The sequence below is a fragment of the Ptiloglossa arizonensis genome, chromosome 5 (genome assembly GCF_051014685.1).
Source record: "Ptiloglossa arizonensis isolate GNS036 chromosome 5, iyPtiAriz1_principal, whole genome shotgun sequence".
NCBI classification, from domain to species: domain Eukaryota; kingdom Metazoa; phylum Arthropoda; class Insecta; order Hymenoptera; family Colletidae; genus Ptiloglossa; species Ptiloglossa arizonensis.
In genome coordinates this window covers 1,261,272-1,280,077 of record NC_135052.1, presented here as the reverse complement: position 1 = coordinate 1,280,077, position 18,806 = coordinate 1,261,272, and the positions used below count along the sequence as shown (strand labels likewise).

At 37.8% G+C, this 18,806-nt stretch overlaps 3 protein-coding genes across 8 annotated transcripts; 1 reads left to right on the top strand and 2 right to left on the bottom strand.

The window, feature by feature from the left end:
• Positions 1-4,071: 4,071 nt before the first annotated feature.
• LOC143147491 (GTP-binding protein Di-Ras2) lies at positions 4,072-10,632 on the bottom strand. The gene is made up of 5 exons (XM_076312752.1): positions 10,200-10,632; positions 9,129-9,603; positions 8,809-9,025; positions 6,649-6,867; positions 4,072-4,790 (listed from the first exon to the last, which is right to left on the bottom strand). The coding sequence occupies exons 3-5, from the start codon at positions 8,944-8,946 to the stop codon at positions 4,557-4,559; spliced, it is 591 nt and encodes a 196-aa protein (XP_076168867.1). The 5' UTR covers positions 8,947-9,025; positions 9,129-9,603; positions 10,200-10,632; the 3' UTR covers positions 4,072-4,556.
• Positions 10,633-11,105: 473 nt separating this feature from the next.
• Positions 11,106-12,339, bottom strand: LOC143147492 (ARL14 effector protein). Its single transcript, XM_076312753.1, has 3 exons — positions 11,834-12,339; positions 11,496-11,761; positions 11,106-11,423 (listed from the first exon to the last, which is right to left on the bottom strand). The coding sequence occupies exons 1-3, from the start codon at positions 11,906-11,908 to the stop codon at positions 11,339-11,341; spliced, it is 426 nt and encodes a 141-aa protein (XP_076168868.1). The 5' UTR covers positions 11,909-12,339; the 3' UTR covers positions 11,106-11,338.
• On the top strand, positions 12,207-18,327 carry LOC143147488 (nardilysin). 6 transcript variants are annotated; one of them, XM_076312748.1, is made up of 15 exons: positions 12,207-12,224; positions 13,415-13,641; positions 13,751-13,839; positions 14,007-14,176; positions 14,275-14,388; positions 14,483-14,678; positions 14,747-14,952; positions 15,019-15,189; positions 15,261-15,604; positions 15,671-16,171; positions 16,254-16,404; positions 16,474-16,607; positions 16,677-17,055; positions 17,154-17,664; positions 17,868-18,327. In XM_076312748.1, exons 2-15 carry the CDS (start codon positions 13,526-13,528, stop codon positions 18,071-18,073), a joined length of 3,288 nt encoding a protein of 1,095 aa, XP_076168863.1. In that variant the 5' UTR covers positions 12,207-12,224; positions 13,415-13,525; the 3' UTR covers positions 18,074-18,327. The 6 variants fall into 6 exon arrangements, with proteins under 6 accessions (XP_076168863.1, XP_076168858.1, XP_076168864.1 ...); XM_076312743.1 differs by lacking the exon at positions 12,207-12,224 and adding an exon at positions 12,968-13,351; XM_076312749.1 differs by lacking the exon at positions 12,207-12,224 and adding an exon at positions 12,970-13,161 and having other exon boundaries at positions 13,488-13,641.
• Positions 18,328-18,806: the final 479 nt, after the last annotated feature.

Genomic DNA, 18,806 nt, shown 5'->3' with positions numbered 1-18,806 from the left:
GGAATATAAGTATTGTGTCGTGTTGGGAAATTTTACTAAAAATCATCTATCGATCTCAATTTCTGGACAACCTGATGATCCCTGGTCCAACCGAAAACAGTGCAAATACCTCGATCAGCTGATGCCCATAACACGCCCTAACTTGAATATAGAAAATCTTATATACAATTTACGCCTAGGAGTTTCGTCGATTGACTGTACGAATAGTAACGAGCTTTCGCGTGTGCGATTACTAAACAAATCTCTCTGTAAAAAGATTCGCGCAAGCTGCGAGATATCACGCGCACGTTGTCGATGATCTTTGCCAGCTTTAACGGAGATTCGAGTTTTCGTCCAGCGTCCCCCAAGTTACTGGTCATTCGCGTAGCAACCGTGGTAATTCTAATAATAAACGTTACATTGAAAAACTTTCCTTGTTTTTCTTTAAAACAAAAGCTCGTTTCGATCTTTATTATTATCGTGCTTTTATAGATTCGTGAGACTTCTCGTGGATTTAAATAGTAGAGAGTGATGTTAGTACAAAGAAGAAGTTGTTAAAGTTAAAATTATTCCTTTCGAGGACAACCTTCTTTTACCGATTTCATAGTATACGTATCAATTTTTGATAGTACAAAGAGAAAACTATCACCAAAGTTAAAATACATATTCTCAAAGACCATCTTCTTTCACCGATTTGCTAATATTTATATCAATTCTTTTTAGTGCAAAGAAGAAGCTATTACCAAGATCAAAATAGACTTTCCGAAGACAACCTTCTTTTACAGATTTATTAATATTTGTACTACTCTTGATGGTATAAAGAGGAAGCTATTACCAAGGTTAAAATACATCCTTTCGAAAACCTTCTTTTACCGGTTTGCTAATATTTGTATTAACTCTTAATAGTACAAAGAAGAAGGTATTACCAAAATTTAAATACATTCCTTCGAGAGCAACTTTGTTTCACTGCTTTGTTAATATACAATATCGATCGTCGACAATGGAAAAAAGAAACTATTACCAAATTCTGGTCTATTTACCCATTTCGTTGGTATCTCTACCGATTCCTGACAATGCAAAGAACGCAGAATGAATCTACCTGCTACCAAGAGTGAAAACAGATCTTGTCCATCTTGCTTTCTCTAGTATCGTATTAATCCTTGATGAAGAAGAAACTATTACCGAGTTTAAAGTAGATTTTTCCAAAGACATTTTTTCGTTATCACTCTGTTAATATCTATACAGAAGAAACTATTATCATGAGCTATTATCTTTCATCGAGTATATGCACGCCCTTGCTGTTCTCTACGTATCCTAATGTAACTTTATTGCGCTCTGATAATACAAAATATGATCTCCACGGATAAAAGTTTTACTCTCCGGGAACAAGACAAAACGGATACCACGGAGTTTGGGAAACGCTGAATCGGTACAAAACCGGCCCCCGTTTCGTCAATGGTTGCACGCGCGTATCCGTTTACCAACGATCCGCTCGTACACTCGACATGTACAAGGGAAACGTCTTCGTTCCTCTACAAAATTTACGTTCTGTAAAACAACATACGTTACCGTAAACAACCGGCAACGTTCGGTGGATTCGTAATAATATTAATAATCGTAGTAATCGTAACGACGACGTTGATCTCACTAACGAATCGTAATTAATCCACGAGACGACTCTCGTTTCTTGGACAGAATGCAGCATTCGCCCTCTTGAAAAGCTATCGTCGTACGAAGGTTGAACGTTGACACGAGTGGACAGACCAGCGATATACAAACTGACTACAAAGTAGTTGGAACCATAAATTCGTTGATATTCACCGAGAGGATCTAACACGACGACTATTGGCCAGGTTCTGGTCTCCATTCTCTGTCCACTCGTACCTCGCGGGAAAAAGCTTTCGCTTCCAGCAATACGGAGACGTGTTGTCGAGGAAGAGGAAAAAAAACTACCGTAAACGCTCAATCGTGTCGGTAATGTACCGGCGGAAAATCGAGAAAAAAAAAACTTTGAAGCCGATGGACGGAAGTTCCGTCCAACGTTGGTCTATGTATACATTGGTGTCAGAAATATATGTTCATACCTCAGAAGGTGAACCTACGTACCAAGATGAGTGCAAAATGTCCTACGAACGTATGGCCTGTACACGTTGGTTTTCGAGTCACGGATAATCGAAGAGAGTGTTGTATATAAAAGAAAAAACGATTTCTTGAAACTAGATTACCAGAATACCTCCTCAAGGAGAATACAGTGTTACAGAAGAATATGGACAACGTTGAGCAATCTTCATTTATTGTTAACACGTTGAAAGCCACGATGGTCACTGGTGACCGGCACTCCAAAGTTAGAACGATTCTCCAAAGTGCTTACAAGACGCGAACTCTGATACTTGTAAACTTTTAAATGGCATTCCTCTTGTTAGCGATACTATAAAAGAACAACCATATCGATAAATGATCGAATATTTCTATTTTTTACGCTACGTTTCGAACAAATATCGCGGACAGTAAAAAAGTATGGAAAACTAACGTGGCGGTCAACGTGTTGACTGGGTTCTCAATTTCTCCCAGAAGTCAACTTCTCAGCTCCGCACAGTACATTGTCGAGTTCCGTTGAATGTACGATACATGTTAAACATAAATGTTGAAGGACGAATGGAACACATTCTCTGCGATCATCCACGATCTGAAAACCAAGGTATATAAAAAGTATATATATGAAACATTTTTCGCTCGTCGTAGATTCGCCTCCCCCTGATGTGTACGCGTATTTCCGGATCACCCCGTACAGTTCGGATTTGATCACAAGTCTACGAGATTCATCTGTCTTTCACCCTTTTTTTAAGGTGAAGCTGGGAGCGCCTAATAAAAAAATGTCGAAAATCGCGAAGATCGTGACAATGCCGGAGAGAATTGGCCGAAAGTTTCTCGCCGGATGTTCTCGTGCCGCGACAATAAATGCGTAGCGAAACTGAGGTGAACGAAAATTGTCGAGGGGAAAACGAGCCCTTCGCGACGAGTCCCTTTAATTAGCGTCTCCTCGTAAAGACTAACACGCCTGCGGTCTACGTGTGCACGACATACAGGAGGAAAACACTAAAATCTGGGTCAACGCGATGAAACGCGTGTGCCTAATGTGTTTGTGTGCGTAAAGCCTGTCTCACTTGTGTACGTAAGTCTCTATGGGTGGGTGTGTGTGTCTTGTGCACCCGAGTGTGTACACGTGTACGTATGAATGTATGTATGTATGTATGTATGTATGTATGTATGTATGTATGTGCGTGTGTGTTTCTGTTTCTGAACTTTCCGACGTGTCGAGTAATAAATCCTAATTAGCGTCGTTACAAAAATCTTACAACTATTCAACAAAAACCAATCTCGTAACAACTTTTATCTAATTTTGTCGTTTCTTGTTCGCGTGTTCGCCGCTTCTACCGTCCTCCATCTTCCGTACTCTCCTGTTCATATTTCTCTTTACGGAGAAACACACCGCGACATCGGTCCCCCCAGCCCATCATCCCCCAAAGTTATCATGCAGTAGTCTCGGACAGTGGGGCGTCAACGATTATTCGTGAAAGAGCGCGGAATAACGAAACCAACCCCGCGGGTTCAACGGAACGAGTTCGGTGTCTCTCCTTATAAGATACGTGGTCGACTCGCGTTCGCGGTGCTTTTGTACTGGTTGCTCTTTCAGAAAAATCCACCTGTTCTTTCGTTGGTCACGAAAGGGACGACCGCTCGTGTCGTTGATAACGCGACCTCGGTGTTCGATCCGAAACCCCAATTTGTTTATTCCTGTCACTTTTATGTTTTTGGTCGGAGCCGGTCGTTTCGTCCGGAGTACGGTAAGCTCGACGACGAATATGGTCAAACGTATCGAGCGCGGTTGAAACCTGCGTACCTACGACCGGACCCTAATCATCAGCGAGGCGTTCGTGTCCTTGACAAACGAGCCAAAACTCGTCCAGAACGAATAAACGCGTGGTTGTCGTTGGTCTCGTTGGAACCTAGGAAGCGGACCGAGTACATCGCTCTGTATCAAAATTAAAAAATCTATCAATAGTATAGAGTACATTCGGTTATAAAGAGGTATACAACGTGGGTCTAATGCTCCGAACGCGAACGCCCGAACGGAACAACGAACAATTGTAACAACGGATAGGGTCCCTCCAACAACCACGGGGAATCGTTCGATCGATTCTTTTCTCTTTTTTTCTTTCTTTCTTTCTTTTTTCTTCTTTTCTTGTCGACGATCCAGACGCCACGAAGGATTCTCACGGACAGGGACGTTTCCTAGCAACAATACCAGGAGGAGCATTAGACGCACCTTGTGCGACGCGTGGTCTCGCAGATACCTATCGTCCCTTTCGCTCGCGCGAGGTTCAGCCTACTCTACCTACTGATCACATCGAGACTACAGTGGACGATGCCACCCGGGTCGGAAAACGTGCGACAAACGTTTCTGATGCCGTGTACAGGGAGTACCGAACGTTGTCCTCTGTCTGACTTCGTCGCATCGCCTACGAACGCGTCACGCCGGAACATCCTGAAATCCTGGCTCATGTGGCCGCGATCGGTTACATGACGATGCACTTCTCCTTCAGGCTGATCGCATTGTTGCTCTGCACCGGCTGCAACGAGACCGATCGATTCTTCTCGAGCAACAACAGGTCCCGGAACAGAGCGTTCACGTTGTGGTTCGTCTTCGCGGAGGTCTCTAGGAACCCGCAGCCCCAATTCGCCGCCTCCGCAGCACCCTCGCTCATCGACACCTCGCGTATCGACGGACTCTCGTCGCACTTGTTCCCAACCTGATGGAAAACCAACAGAACACGCGTTTATAATCAGATTCGATCGAAAATAAAGAAATTTTGAGGTTTCCGCCTCTCCCCCCCCCCCCCGGAAGATCGTAGGGCTTCTGTTTTAAAATGATTAAAAACTTTTCAGGAGGCACGGTCGCTGAAGTGTACTGTGAACCGATGAAAAGAAGTCACAGAAAGCAGCTCATAGTCGAATATATTATTCCCTAATGTATATATATTTTTCTTATTTTTTATTGTATTTTAAATTTATTATCCCATTTCCTTTCTTCGCCATGTGTTACTATTTCTCAAATTGGTGAATGACCGTTTGATAGATAAGAAAAATGTGTGTGTGTGTGTTATCTGTGTGTATTCCCGAAGGATAAGCTACCACAGCAGTAAGCTGTCGACAGTTGCGCCATCTTTTCATCGGCCTTCAATACAATGTAGACTCTCGGTTTCCCCGGTCCTTATGGGACTGGGTAAAATTTAAATATTGTACATTTACTGTACTTTACAAATTTATATTTTTCGGAAGAGTACACCTTACGGTAAAATAAATTTCTAATTTAATTTCTAGTTTCTAATTTAAATTTATTGCAAGAATAAGATATTTATAAAAATACGTTAAAAAGAATGAAATGCCGCTAAACGGTTCGTTAAAAGTTTTCCTTTATCGAAGAAATCCCCGAAAAAGTTAAGTTTGAGAAACACTGCTATAAAATAATTAATCAAATCAAATTTGGTATGAAATATACCAAAACTGTAGGAAAATAAATTCCTACGATTATTTTTTAAAGTATTTGTTATGTTACTGACAATCAACTTAAAAGTGTTCGTTCATACTAAGAGACTTGCAGGAAGCATTTAAATGATTGCTATCTGGTGGTGAATGCGTGAATTACCACCAGGATTTTACTTTCTTTCGAACGTTATTTATGAAGATACGAATTCTTACGTTTAACCGTTAATATCCTATAAGAATGTAAAAAAACAACAATATTACGTGTAAAAGTTTCAACCTTGAAATCTCGAAGTAAAATGACCTTGAAAATGATTATCGTATCTTTGAACCGTGCAACTTTATTCTTTGAAATTTTTTCCTCAAAAGCGACAGAAATAGTTTTATGCTGCCCTTTTTGTATGCCTCATCCTCTATACGTACATAGTATATATTTGTATGTAGTGCATTCATTTGTTAGGGCTTTGACACTTTACAGAGATCTTTTCGTGCGTATACAAAAATAAAGGAAACTAATTTCAGTTAAAAAGAGTTAACCGAAAAAAAAGAAAGAAAGAAAGAAAGAAAGAAAGAGAGAGAGAGAGAGAGAGAGAGAGAGAGAGAAATCGCAATTACAACTGTAATCAATCGAGTAATTTAATAGTCAAGTACTTTATAAGCATTCGATCGCTACGAAGTCCGAATATTATTGTCCGAAAAAATTTTAAACGCATTGATGTTTCTTCATCGAAATAGAAATATCGGTATGTGATAAAATATTTTAAATGAAAAGAAAGTTTTAAATTGAACGAAGAATTCAAAGAATTCGATTCATGGACTACATCGCGCTATTAAAACATTACGAATATTTAGATACGATCGGGGTACAAAATGTTCGAATTAAATATTCGACAAATATTCGTATTAACAAAATGTTTTGAGAATTCGAGTGCAGAAAAATTCGACAAGGAGTCCTAACCGTAATTACAGTACAAAGAGAACGTCACGTTTGAAGCGACCAAGTACGAAAATATCTTACGCCATTGTTCACATTTCCCGTTTCGGGCGAAAATAATAATCTGTAGAGAGACAAAGATCCCAAACAGCCAATGAAAAATGTAGCCGTCAAAGAATAGCGGGTCTTACCAGCATTATAGGTATCTGCGATATGTCCTGTCCTTTGAGCTCCCTAATAATGGCCCAGATCGGTCGTAGTTCCTCGAGGCTTTGCCGTGAGCACACCGAATACACCAGGATGAAGGCGTGACCTTTACTTATGGAGAGCCGCTGCATCGCGGGAAACTGATGAGACCCCGTTGTGTCCGTAATTTGAAGCGTGCATATGTTTTTATTGCAGCTTATCACCTGAAATACCGCAGCACGACGTCCCATTTATTCCAGTGTTTTCTCGTTTCGCCGCCACGCTTCTCGTCGCACACACAGCACGGGTCTCAACAATTTCACCAACGAAGCTTGTTTTGACAGGGGTGTCCGGTAATTCGTGGCACAACCGATAGGGAAGTGATTCCTTATTAACGCTACATTGCACGCACTACGTTTTGTAACACGTTTACCAGTAGGCGAGCATTACACGCTTATTTAAATTTTGTTCCTTACAAATCATCTAAAATAAAAGCTTAATGTTTAGCGAGAACTAAACGGTATTTTACTAACAAAAATGAATGTTTAGATACATAATTCGATATGAAATGTAAGTAATACCAAATATTACCTATTATTGAACATTAAAAGTTGTAGAAAAGCAATAATATATAACTAAATCAAATACACTAGGTTATGCTAGGTTATGTTAGATTGAATAAATTAAAATTAATATAAAGATAAAGAATAAGTTAAAAACGTGCAATACGATTTTTTGTATAAGACTTCGTTTATGGTAAAATCGAATCCCGACTCGGTTAATTCTATTTCATCTAGATTTGTACATAGATATACAGCCAATGGATATTCAACGTTAATTTTATTCGGAAACGAAGTTTCGTACAAAAAATTTCGTTCTACAAATTTCGACTTACTTTTTAACGAGGAATCAGCTGCTTTGTCGGTTGTGTTTCGAGTTATTGGACGTCCTATATTTTTTTGCACTTTCTTCAAACGATCCAACGTACTTACAAGTAGGATTGCATCGTTCAGTTAGTTACTTAGCAGATATCATAAATTTATCGATCGATCGTACAATCCTAATTGCAGCGCGATTTTGCACTTCGATGTTGATAAAGAAGTGTTTTGATTAATCCTTATCTAGACGCGTAGATATTATCGCTAATATTCTGCACCGAATATTATCTTTATATTTATTTTTGATTTACTAATGTATTAAAATCTTCAAACATGTGAAAAAGCACTTAAAAAGTTAGAAAACGATAAATGTTTTACAATGATATATCGACGATCAATATGTCGATAAATCCAATATCGATACACGATAACTCAAAAGACTACGGACCGGTAACTGCAACCTGTTCATCTTGAAACAATCGATGCAGAAGATATACGTTGTTACGGTGATAATTTACAAATAAAACGTATTTAATTAAATTGAATCAGATCTTTAAACTAGTCCCACCAACTCGAGTCAGAAACAAATTTGAAATGTAAATAAAGTAGAGAAAAACTGGTCGAGAAGATCGATTGTTTGCTCGTGATTTAATTTCACGCGAATCTCGCGATTACAGAGCAAAATAATGATCGAGAGATGCACAATTAGAGTGATGATCTTACATCATGTATGAATCATCGACAAAATGTCAGCAGTTTACGTCACTGTGGTTCCTGTTACTTATCTAATCTGGGAAATCTATTACCATTGCCTGATACATGACGTGCCTCTACTACTTCCATCGCCTGTCCGACCAATTCTACGCTACTTCTTTCATTATCGACTCGCACGATTGCTTCGTTAACAATGTGTTCGAAACGTGAAGTCAGAAAATCAATTTAAAATAATAACAGTTGATTCTTTATGAAAAATAAATTGAAAATGAAAAGTATAATTTTTTTTTATGGACGTTCGTTTTCGGAAAAATTGATTAAAAAATAAACAGGATTACACGTGCATCTAACAAATCTAGATACGCGCGTGCCCCGTGTATTTTTAAAATCTGATTTTCTCGGAAACGAACGTTCTTACCAAAAATGGTTATTGGACACTTTCGATTCATTTTTGCACGGAAAAAGATCTCCAACTACTTCCGCGGGTGCTGATTGACTCGTTACCACGATACATCGCAAAATAAGTATTTATAAGATGAAGTATCGAATCAACGTATTTTTTATCGTGCTTACCTGTCTGTAGGTATCCTCGATAGTAGGGATATAGGATTCACGAAATGTTCCTTTCACGAAACGTAGGACGAGAGAACTCTTGCCGACACCACCCGCCCCAAACACCACCACGCGATAGTCGTTGCTTTGCTCCGGCATCCTAACATCTGCCGTCCCGACGATGTTAACCCCCGTCAGTCGGGGTCCCTTCTGTAAGATCGTTTAAACCTCGACCTATCTGTGACACAACACACAAAGCAACGTGAAACGCCCACGACCATGCGGAAAGGTTGCGGCGACCCTCCACAACCCTACAACCGGGTTATTTTCTGCACCCTTACCGGCAAGTGTTTACGTTGGCCAACATGCTTCCTAACTCCCACCATTAATGATGTTTTTAAGTCTGTTGCGCAGACAATAAAATAACTTCGAAGAATTGACAAAGTCTGTCGTTACGCAGGTTAGCATTCAGAAAACAACGGTAATGTCTCTGCTCCAACAAAATTATTTTCCGGTTCAATTTCAGCGAACACTCGAAAGATTCGAAAGTCACAAGAACATTGAAGCACTGATATCTCTCGGAGCAAATCAGTCTTAAAAAATTATTTTCCGTACCAGTCGGTTCCAGCACTAATCGAGCGATTCATATTGTCAACAGGACTTCCAATTATAGACAATTTTTAAAGTGATTCGAGACTTCGCGCTTTAAACTCATCGCTACTAGCTTCTGATTTCAGAACTCAACGTAGCGATCTCCAGGGATGCTTCTCGTGTTTACCTTTCATTTTCACAATTCCACTGACTTGTGCTCTTCATCTGCAAAACAAATACGAGTGCATAGAAACACGTTTCACCGCTAGCAAGGGATTAAAAACCTGTTGTCCAAGCTCGACACAGATAAATACGTTCGAACATTAAAACCGCTCCGCGGCAAAAAAAAAAGCGATCGCCCTCCCCCCTTTGCCTTCAATACCTGCCACTTCACAATCCTCTTGTGACCTATAATCACATGTCTATACCTGCATGTATTCAACAAGTGATACTTCAAAGACCCCTTGTCATATTCAAGCATCGTCCACCACGATATTCACTTCAGAGGCCAGTGGTCTTTCCACGAGAGGAAAAGCGGAACTGCCGAATCAAAACAAAAGAATTGTCCACTAATTTGAACAATTCCTAGATTTGGTAAAAAGTCAATAGCTGATCATAGGACTGATCGGTGTGAAAGGTGCACAAAGGGTCGACCGATACAACCGGCGAAGAGAGGTCTAAGCATGAGAAATTCTGAACCACGACCACGGTTAAACGTTGACGCGTCACGAGTCCCATCATCGGGTGATAAGATTACGATTGCATTGACCCGTGTTGATGTGTTGCAGAAGGTCTACAAACGATAAAGCGTCTCTGCGAACCTGGCCGAGCGGAGGACGCTCTGGTAGAAGCTCCTCTTGGCGAAGGAATCCACTTGGACCCGCGGAGAACTATGCTGTTCCTGGAGGAGACACCGGTGTATACCACCACGATCTTCTTGCAATTAGTAAACACCAGATGCACACTGCGTGGCTATCAGGTTTCAAAAGTATCTCCCCGAACGGTGACAATCTCAACGCGAGGAAATACCGTGAAAAAAGAGAAGCTTCCTCGAGCCGGGCGGTCAAGAACAGCACCTGACCTGGTACAAGGTTCTTCTTCGGTGGTAACTTCCCGGAGACGTAACTTGATATACCGGCGAATGAAACGACGATGACCACGATGGTTAATTAGTGGATCGATCAACGGATGTTACGCTCGATTTTCACCGGTCACAGAATCACCATACTCGCTCCTCTCCGGGTACTCAGTTGCGTGAACTTTGACGATGATTTCAAAGAGGAACGAGGCGCACGCCCTCCGCACCGGGGCTCGCCCCACTCCAAAGAAATGTGTGCGCGCATGGTATGTGTGTATGCGCGTTAGGTACGTGCGCACTACGCCAAAAGTGCCGGGGAAAATCAATAGCGTCTTCGTGTACTGTGCCACACGCACGTGCATTAAGCGCGGGATGTCTCTACTGTTTTAAATCTACTACGATTTTCGGTAATCCTCTTCCAAAAGCTTTTTGGTTGCTGATTATACGAGCCTCGATGAATTATTTCTATTTATAAATACCGACATTCTACTGGCAAGTTGTACAAACTACTGCGTCCCTCCTAAAAAATACTATATTCATAAGAGTTTACTCTGTTTAAGATTACTGAATTATGGGAACAAAGGAAAGCCAATGTTGTCAAAGAGGCAACATTGAAAAGGATCCAAGTATAATGGGAAATATAAAAGGATCCAATGCATAACTTTATTATGTTTCCATAGTTGCACAACATTATTCTTTCTATCCTACTTGTTATCTTAGATCTATATAATTTATGTAATCTTAATTTAGACACAATAGTAAACAAATCAATGTCCTAGTTGTCGAATAACACAGCCACTCGACTTTTATAAACATAATACGATCACTTTTACCTTTTTAATCTTAACTTTTGTCTTTTAACTTCACTCTTCGCATGAAAAATTAAATCTCTTTTAACAGGGGATTCTTTATAACGATATCACAGCCTTCGTTCTCGATCGATTCATAGGTCCATTTACGATTGCTCCTAGTGAAAAATGTTCAATGGTAATATTTATAAATATCCATGATTCTTGTAGAATTGTTTCATGTACTACACCTGCATTCATGAGCACACTTTGTGGAAGAACATTTAGAACAAGGGAAATGGCAACCAGCGCAACTCAAATTTAAACAGTCACATAGATCGTCTCCTGTTTCTATGTGAAGACCATTCTCATCGTACAATGCGTGTCTCTTGTGACCCTGGTACAGTCGTCGATGAAGTTTACGCTTCTCTCTTTCGCTATGCTCTGGATCGAAGTTTCTAAGAAACTTTTTCGTCACGCTATCAACAGCTTTTTGTCGCGAACCTCGGGTAATTCTCTTAAAAATAAAGAGTGTATAACAATGATTGACAAATATGTACTTAAAACCATTGTAACTTAGAAAACTTACTCGCTCAACGCGCGGCGTAGTTTCTAGATTCAACTGCGAAGAACTTTCACCAGAAGTCGAATTTCCTGTATCCATGTCGGTTATTAAATCATTGGTGAAAAAATGTTTAGAACAGCTGTTATTTCAAGTTGAAATTTGCAATGATAAACATAACCTCCAACTCGTAAAACATCAGTGAATGTTTCGTACATTTGTATTTATTTGTTGCGCATATATGCATAGCAAGAAAACATTTTGAAAACGACTTAATTAAACAATCAAAAACAACTCTGTAAAATTAACCTTTCACACATTCAGATCAGTGTCGACCTCTGTCGCAAACTATAAACAACCGTCAGTGGCAGTACATTCAACGTTAAATCAACAAAGTTTGCGCGGGCTCCGGTGACAGGTAGGCCAAATTATTTTCCAAATGTATTCTCTACAATTTCTACTAGATAAGATGTTTGTTTTTAGTTATATAAAACTGATGTTTTATTTACGTGGTTATTCAATATCTTTCTTCACTGTAGCTTCTCCTGCATATTAATATTTATATAAATCATTCAACATTTCATAATTGAAATTGCATGACGCGTGTGTATATATACATATGCGTGTGTATATATACTTCATCTCATCTCCTCGTAATATTTATTAATTTTCATAAAATTAATAACAGCCCAGTAGGACCATACAACACCATGCTTTTATTCAATCAGAGTACTTTATTGATGTTGTTTTCAACGCGCATGCTTTAAAAATCTAGTCCATCTAATATATTGGTCCAGATTGAACCCTTATGTAGGGTCGTCTATTCTGTACCTTTTAAATATTATACTTTTTTAATAGTTGAATTTAAAAGAACTCAAGCAATCTAAAATTTTCAGATGTCATTAGAATGAAAGAATTTAATGACTTAGATGTAGAAAGAATGAATTAGTAGCTCTATACATGCAAAAGTTTGCCCATAAAGAATTTTTTTGTTTGTTTTTCTCGCAAGTCTTTTTCACAAGAAATGTAATCAATTGAACCTGTGAATATTGCCCCTATACCTTGATTGTATACACGTACAATAGCTGCAAAACTTCGAAGTAATTACACTACACTATATTGTGGGACTGACTGTAGATGCATTTTTTCAACTAGTTCGATGCTTTTCGTATTAGTGTTACAAAGAAAAAATTCAACTGTAGAATTTCAAGTGAACCAGTTATTTTTGCAGGAAAATTAAGGGACAGTATTTCTTAGATTACTATAAGACATATTTTTACTCTTTTAAACTATCACTTTTTGACATCACTATCCGAGACAATTTCATTCCTATCCTACGAAACTCTTTCAATCAGGTAAATGTAGAAAGCTTCAAATTCAAAAGACGCGAGCTTAATGTTACGGACATGTTTTAAGATAACAATAAAGTTACCGTTTGTATCTACCCTTTATTACCGGCGTATGAAAGAAAACGGAATTGCTTCTTATTTTTGGTCTATTACTTACCTTATCGATAAAACATATGTGGCAGATATTTTAACAAAGGTATACCAATGCGAGACTAAACAAACATTTACGTTGACAATAATGCCAAAAAGGTCCCTTTAGAGTTCAATTGAGAAGAAACTACAACTAAATCAAGATTCCTTGAATCTGACGAAAAACGTAACCACCTCCGCAGAACATAACCTCAACATCTCCGACTCCGTATTTGACAAGATGCAAACCGAAAATCAGCCCCAAGAAGTATCCATCAATATCACAAAGAAACCACGTGACAATGTCAGTTACTTAGACACACCTGTTAAATCAGAAAATGATACGAAGGAGTACAGGTATGAGAGAAAGCAAAACATATGCTGTTGCACCTAGTTAAATTTTAGATGAACTATGATTCTTTACTTTAGATTCTACTTCTCTGTCCTTTTTCCGTGCTTTATTTAGGGTAATCAAATTGGAAAATGGTTTAACTGCTTTGCTAATCGCAGATGTGTATTCATCTGCCTCTCAAGACAACAATGATGAAGATGAAGGTAAAAGGAAGATACTTTATATATTAAAAAAATGTTGTAGTTCAAACATCTAGAAACCTTTTTTAAATATCGAGTAACAGATTTTACCCAAATATTCTGTTCTTTTTCATTAATTCATTGTATTGTAATTTCCTTAATATAAATATTTATTAATTATATTAATAAAGATGAGGCAGACGAAAAAACTGAAAATGAAGAAGACAATAAAAGTGATGAAGAGGATGATGAAGAGGATGATGAGGAGGATGATGATGAGGATGATCAATTGGATGGCAGTGATTCAGATGTTGAGAATTCAGCCACCTGTTCCAAACGGTTAAAAAGAGAAGAAAAAATGGTATCTTTGGTTTAAATATACGATTCAGTGGTTGGATAATGTTAAATATATTTGTTGTTAATATTTTTAGAGTGCTGTTATGCATATTTCTTTTACAGGCAGCATGTGGTTTATGCGTGGGTATGGGAAGCTTCAGTGATCCACCAGAAATTCCAGGTTTGGCACATTTTTTGGAACACATGGTTTTTATGGGATCCGAGAAATATCCCCAGGTATTATCAGGCAAAAATTCAAGAGACATTCAATTTCTGAATTTATGTATGTTACCACTATTTTTCATTGCGTAATAAATAATGAATTTTTTAGGAAAATGAAATGGATGCATTTATTAAAATAAGAGGTGGTTCAGATAATGCCTCTACCGATTGCGAATTAACAACATTTTACTTCGAGATACAAGGGAAACATCTCTTGCCTGCTCTTGATCGTTTTGCTCAATTTTTTATCAAACCTCTGATGAAGAAGGATGCTATAACCAGAGAACGAGAAGCCGTTGAAAGCGGTATATATCAATATATTGTAAATTTACTTCTTAGCACTGTGCATAATAACATTAAATTATTTGTACAGAATTTCAGATGGCCTTACCTTCTGATTCTTATAGGAAAGAGCAATTGTTTTGTAGTTTTGCACGACCGAATCATCCGGCAACGAAATTTGGTTGGGGCAATTTAGTCACGTTACGTGATAATGTGACGGACGCAGAGCTTTACAAACAACTACATAATTTCAGAGAACGTCATTATAGTGCTCATAGAATGACACTTGCCATACAAGTAGGTTTTATGTGTTACGAAAGTTCAATTTCAATTGAATAGAGTCTAAATTTCGATTCTTTGAAGGCTAGATTTTCATTGGACGTGTTGGAAGACTATGTAACGCAATGTTTTGCTAGCGTACCTAACAATGGCTTACCACCGGACGATTTTTCAGCATTTAAAGGCGCAAATTCCTTCGACACACCGAGATACAGAAGAATCTATAAAATCAAACCAATAAAAGACATCTGTCGAGTATGTTTATTTGTTTCGAAACTAAAAGATTTAAAACAACTGCAGTGTACCATCCGTTGCCTTTTTTACAGATAGAATTAACATGGTCGATGCCATCTATGCACGATTTGTATAAAATCAAACCGCATCATTACATTGCGTGGATTATAGGGCATGAGGGAAAGGGTTCGTTGATTAGCTACTTGCGAAAAAAGATGTGGTGTCTCGATATCTACAGTGGTAATAGCGAGAGCGGTTTCGAACACAGTTCCATGTATGCATTGTTCATCTTGTCGTTAATACTGACCGACCAAGGACACGAACATTTGTCAGAAGTGTTGAATGCCATATTCGCATTCATTAATTTTATGCGTAAAGAAGGGCCACAGCAGCAAATATATGATGAGATTCAACAGATCGAAGACATGAATTTTAGGTGAATAGAATTAATAAACTTAGAGATTGGAGAATTTTTAACGTTTATAAAACATACTATTTCCAGATTTGAGGATAAAGTACCACCGGTAGACCATGTAGAAGAATTGTGCGAGAACATGCATTACTTTCCACCTCGTGATTACATAACTGGTAACACATTGTATTTTGAATACAATCCAGAAGCTATACAAACGTGTATGAACTACTTAACTCCTGATGACGTAAATATCATCATTTTTGACAAGAAGTTTAACGATGAGGAATTTGATAAAGTCGAGCCATGGTTCCAAACCAAATACACGGATGTGGAGATACCACAGGAATGGATAGAATGCTGGAGAACCATTGAACCTTTCCCTGAATTTCATTTACCATTATCTAATGTCTTCCTTACGGACGATTTTACCTTGATCCCGATACCACCAGATGTTCCCAAATATCCCACAAAAATCTACTCAGACGATATATCTGAAGTTTGGTATCGCCCTGACCCTAAATTCCGTTTTCCCGAGTGTTATATGAATTTTTATATTATATCGCCTATGTCAGTTAATTCGCCTAAGAGGTAAATTATGAAAAAATATATACTAAGCACTTTTTATAGAAACGATATTAAAATGTTCATATTCCTTTTATTCAAATTTCAGCGCAGCTCTGACTGATTTATTTGTCGCAGTATTAGGACAGTTGTTAGTAGAAGAATTGTATCCAGCTACAACTGCCAAGCTGAATTACGATATGTATACAAGTGACAAGGGTATCATAGTTAATGTTTACGGATTTAATCAAAAGTTGCCGGTAAAAAGTCTTAAATGTTGTCATTCAATTTATATATTAATTGTGCGTAATTAAGATTCTGATTTTCAGCTTTTATTGATTACTCTTGCAAAGTATATAGCAAACTGCCCAACGCTTGTAACGAAAGAATTGTTTGACGTCATGAAAGAGAAACTGATTAAAAAATATTACAATACATTTTTAAAGCCGAAGAAGCTAGTTGAGTACGTAACGATTTATAGAGCTCATTAATGCTTTAGCAATGTTTTCACATATTTTATTAATTATTTCAGAGATGTAAGTTTGTCCATTTTAATGCAAGTTTACTGGCCCGCTGTCGATAGACACGCTGCCATCAGCGATGTGGAGTTTCACGATTTTCAGAATTTCATCAAGTGCTTCACTGATCATATTTACATTCAGTGCTTGGTGCAAGGTAACATGACCAAGGAAGATGTAATCAAAAATGTACAAGACTTTATCAAGGCACTAAAATGTGGACCATTGCTGCCTAATACTATGCCACAGCTCATAGTCAATGAAATACCTATAGGTTCACACTATTGTAAAGTAAGAAACTTTAACCCAACGGACGCCAACTCCGTCGTGATAAATTACTATCAATCTGGTATAACGGCCATCAAATTATCGGTTATTATTGAACTTCTCATTGTAAGTGTAAGATGCTCTACACACTAGATGTTATTCATTTTTTAAAATTTGTACTTAATAATCAAAGAAATAACAAATTTGTGCTAATATCTGTTTAGATGATCATGGACGAACCACTTTTCAATCAACTGAGGACAAAAGAACAGCTTTGCTACAAGATTATTTGTCTTCTGAGAGATCATTTTGGTATTCTCGGTTATTCAATCATCGTTTTCACTCAAGCGGACAAATATTCGACAGAGCATGTGGATAACAGGATTGAGGTTTTCTTAAAGGCGTTTAAAAAGATTCTGAAAGAAACTACAGACGAGGATCTAAAGAGTATAAAAGAAGCATTGATAAAGCAGAAACAATGTGATGACATAAATTTAAGAGAAGAGTTCCATAGAAACTGGGCAGAGATAACGACAGGTAATTATATGTTCGATAGAATTGAAAATGAATTGATGGCAATAGAGCACATCACGATCGAGGAATTGAGAGAATGGATGAATTCTCATACGATGAACGGAAGCAATTTGAGAAAGTTAAGTGTGCATGTGGTCGGAACACCCAAATCGGCCGATAAAGAAAACGAAGATGTTAAGTTACATGCAGAAAGGACACAGTGTAAGGATACTAATTTTGTGTATTATACGAATACATGATTTCGTGATAGGATCAAGTATATTCTCTATTCTAATGAACTGGATTGTTAATATTGAATCAACTGAAGTTCTTGAGTATGCATTAAACTTGATCCCATCATTAATATCATTAAAACGATCAACAGTACAGTTTGTAACATATTTCACTGTTTACTTTCCTCTTAGCTGAATCGAATGTAGAGAAAGCTGAAAATGTGAAATATCCGTTTATTTATATTCCCAACACGGAATGCCACAACGACTCGCGTCTTGGGAATTATATCACCAATATAGAAGAATATAAGAGTAATCTACACAGGTATCCTATAAATAACGCTGTGATACTAAATTCTTCTACTAAATTGATAGATGTATTTAACGACTCTATCTAGCGAACAACAAAGTGGAATAAAGATGCAATGAATGTCACAAACATCGTGAATCATTCATTTCATTATTAACGACCCGTTAAGCAACAAATTGAAATTATTAGTTTACAAATTTAATAGTTTGTTGTTACAATCTTATATTGATAAGTTTCTAGCAAATATTAAAATAAAAACGGTAAGGGAAATAACAAAAATTTGAAGGTAATATAACCACAAATGCACAGACATGTAAAGTGGAAATAAAGTTAATGACGTAAGATTGCGTTTTTTTATAGTTCTTTTAATTGTATTCAAGACATGACAACACGTTTCAATAAATCATTATTAACTTCCGAAAATGTCAGCCAACCATCTCCGAGGGTTTCTCACACGAACAGCTTTCTTACAAAACTTTACTGAAAGTTTGTTTCCTTTATTTTGAACTGTGCAGTGTGTGCCCTGCAAAGTTTTTCTTCTTCGACTCAACAGAGGATCTGTGAAACCTTAACCGATCTACTTTGCATATGTATGGTATAATTGCATTTTTTATACAAAATAAACAAAGATAAATATATATTTAAAAGAAACAAACTTAAAGTATCTGTCATTGGAGAAACTTCTCTGCACGTTGGGATAAAGAAGAAAAAGTGTTCTTTCATTTCCCAATATGCAACCATTAGTTTCTTTTTTCTTTTCAAAAGAAAAGTGCCTTTCAACCGGCAGAGCAGTTGTATTCCAAAGAACAGATTTACAGGAA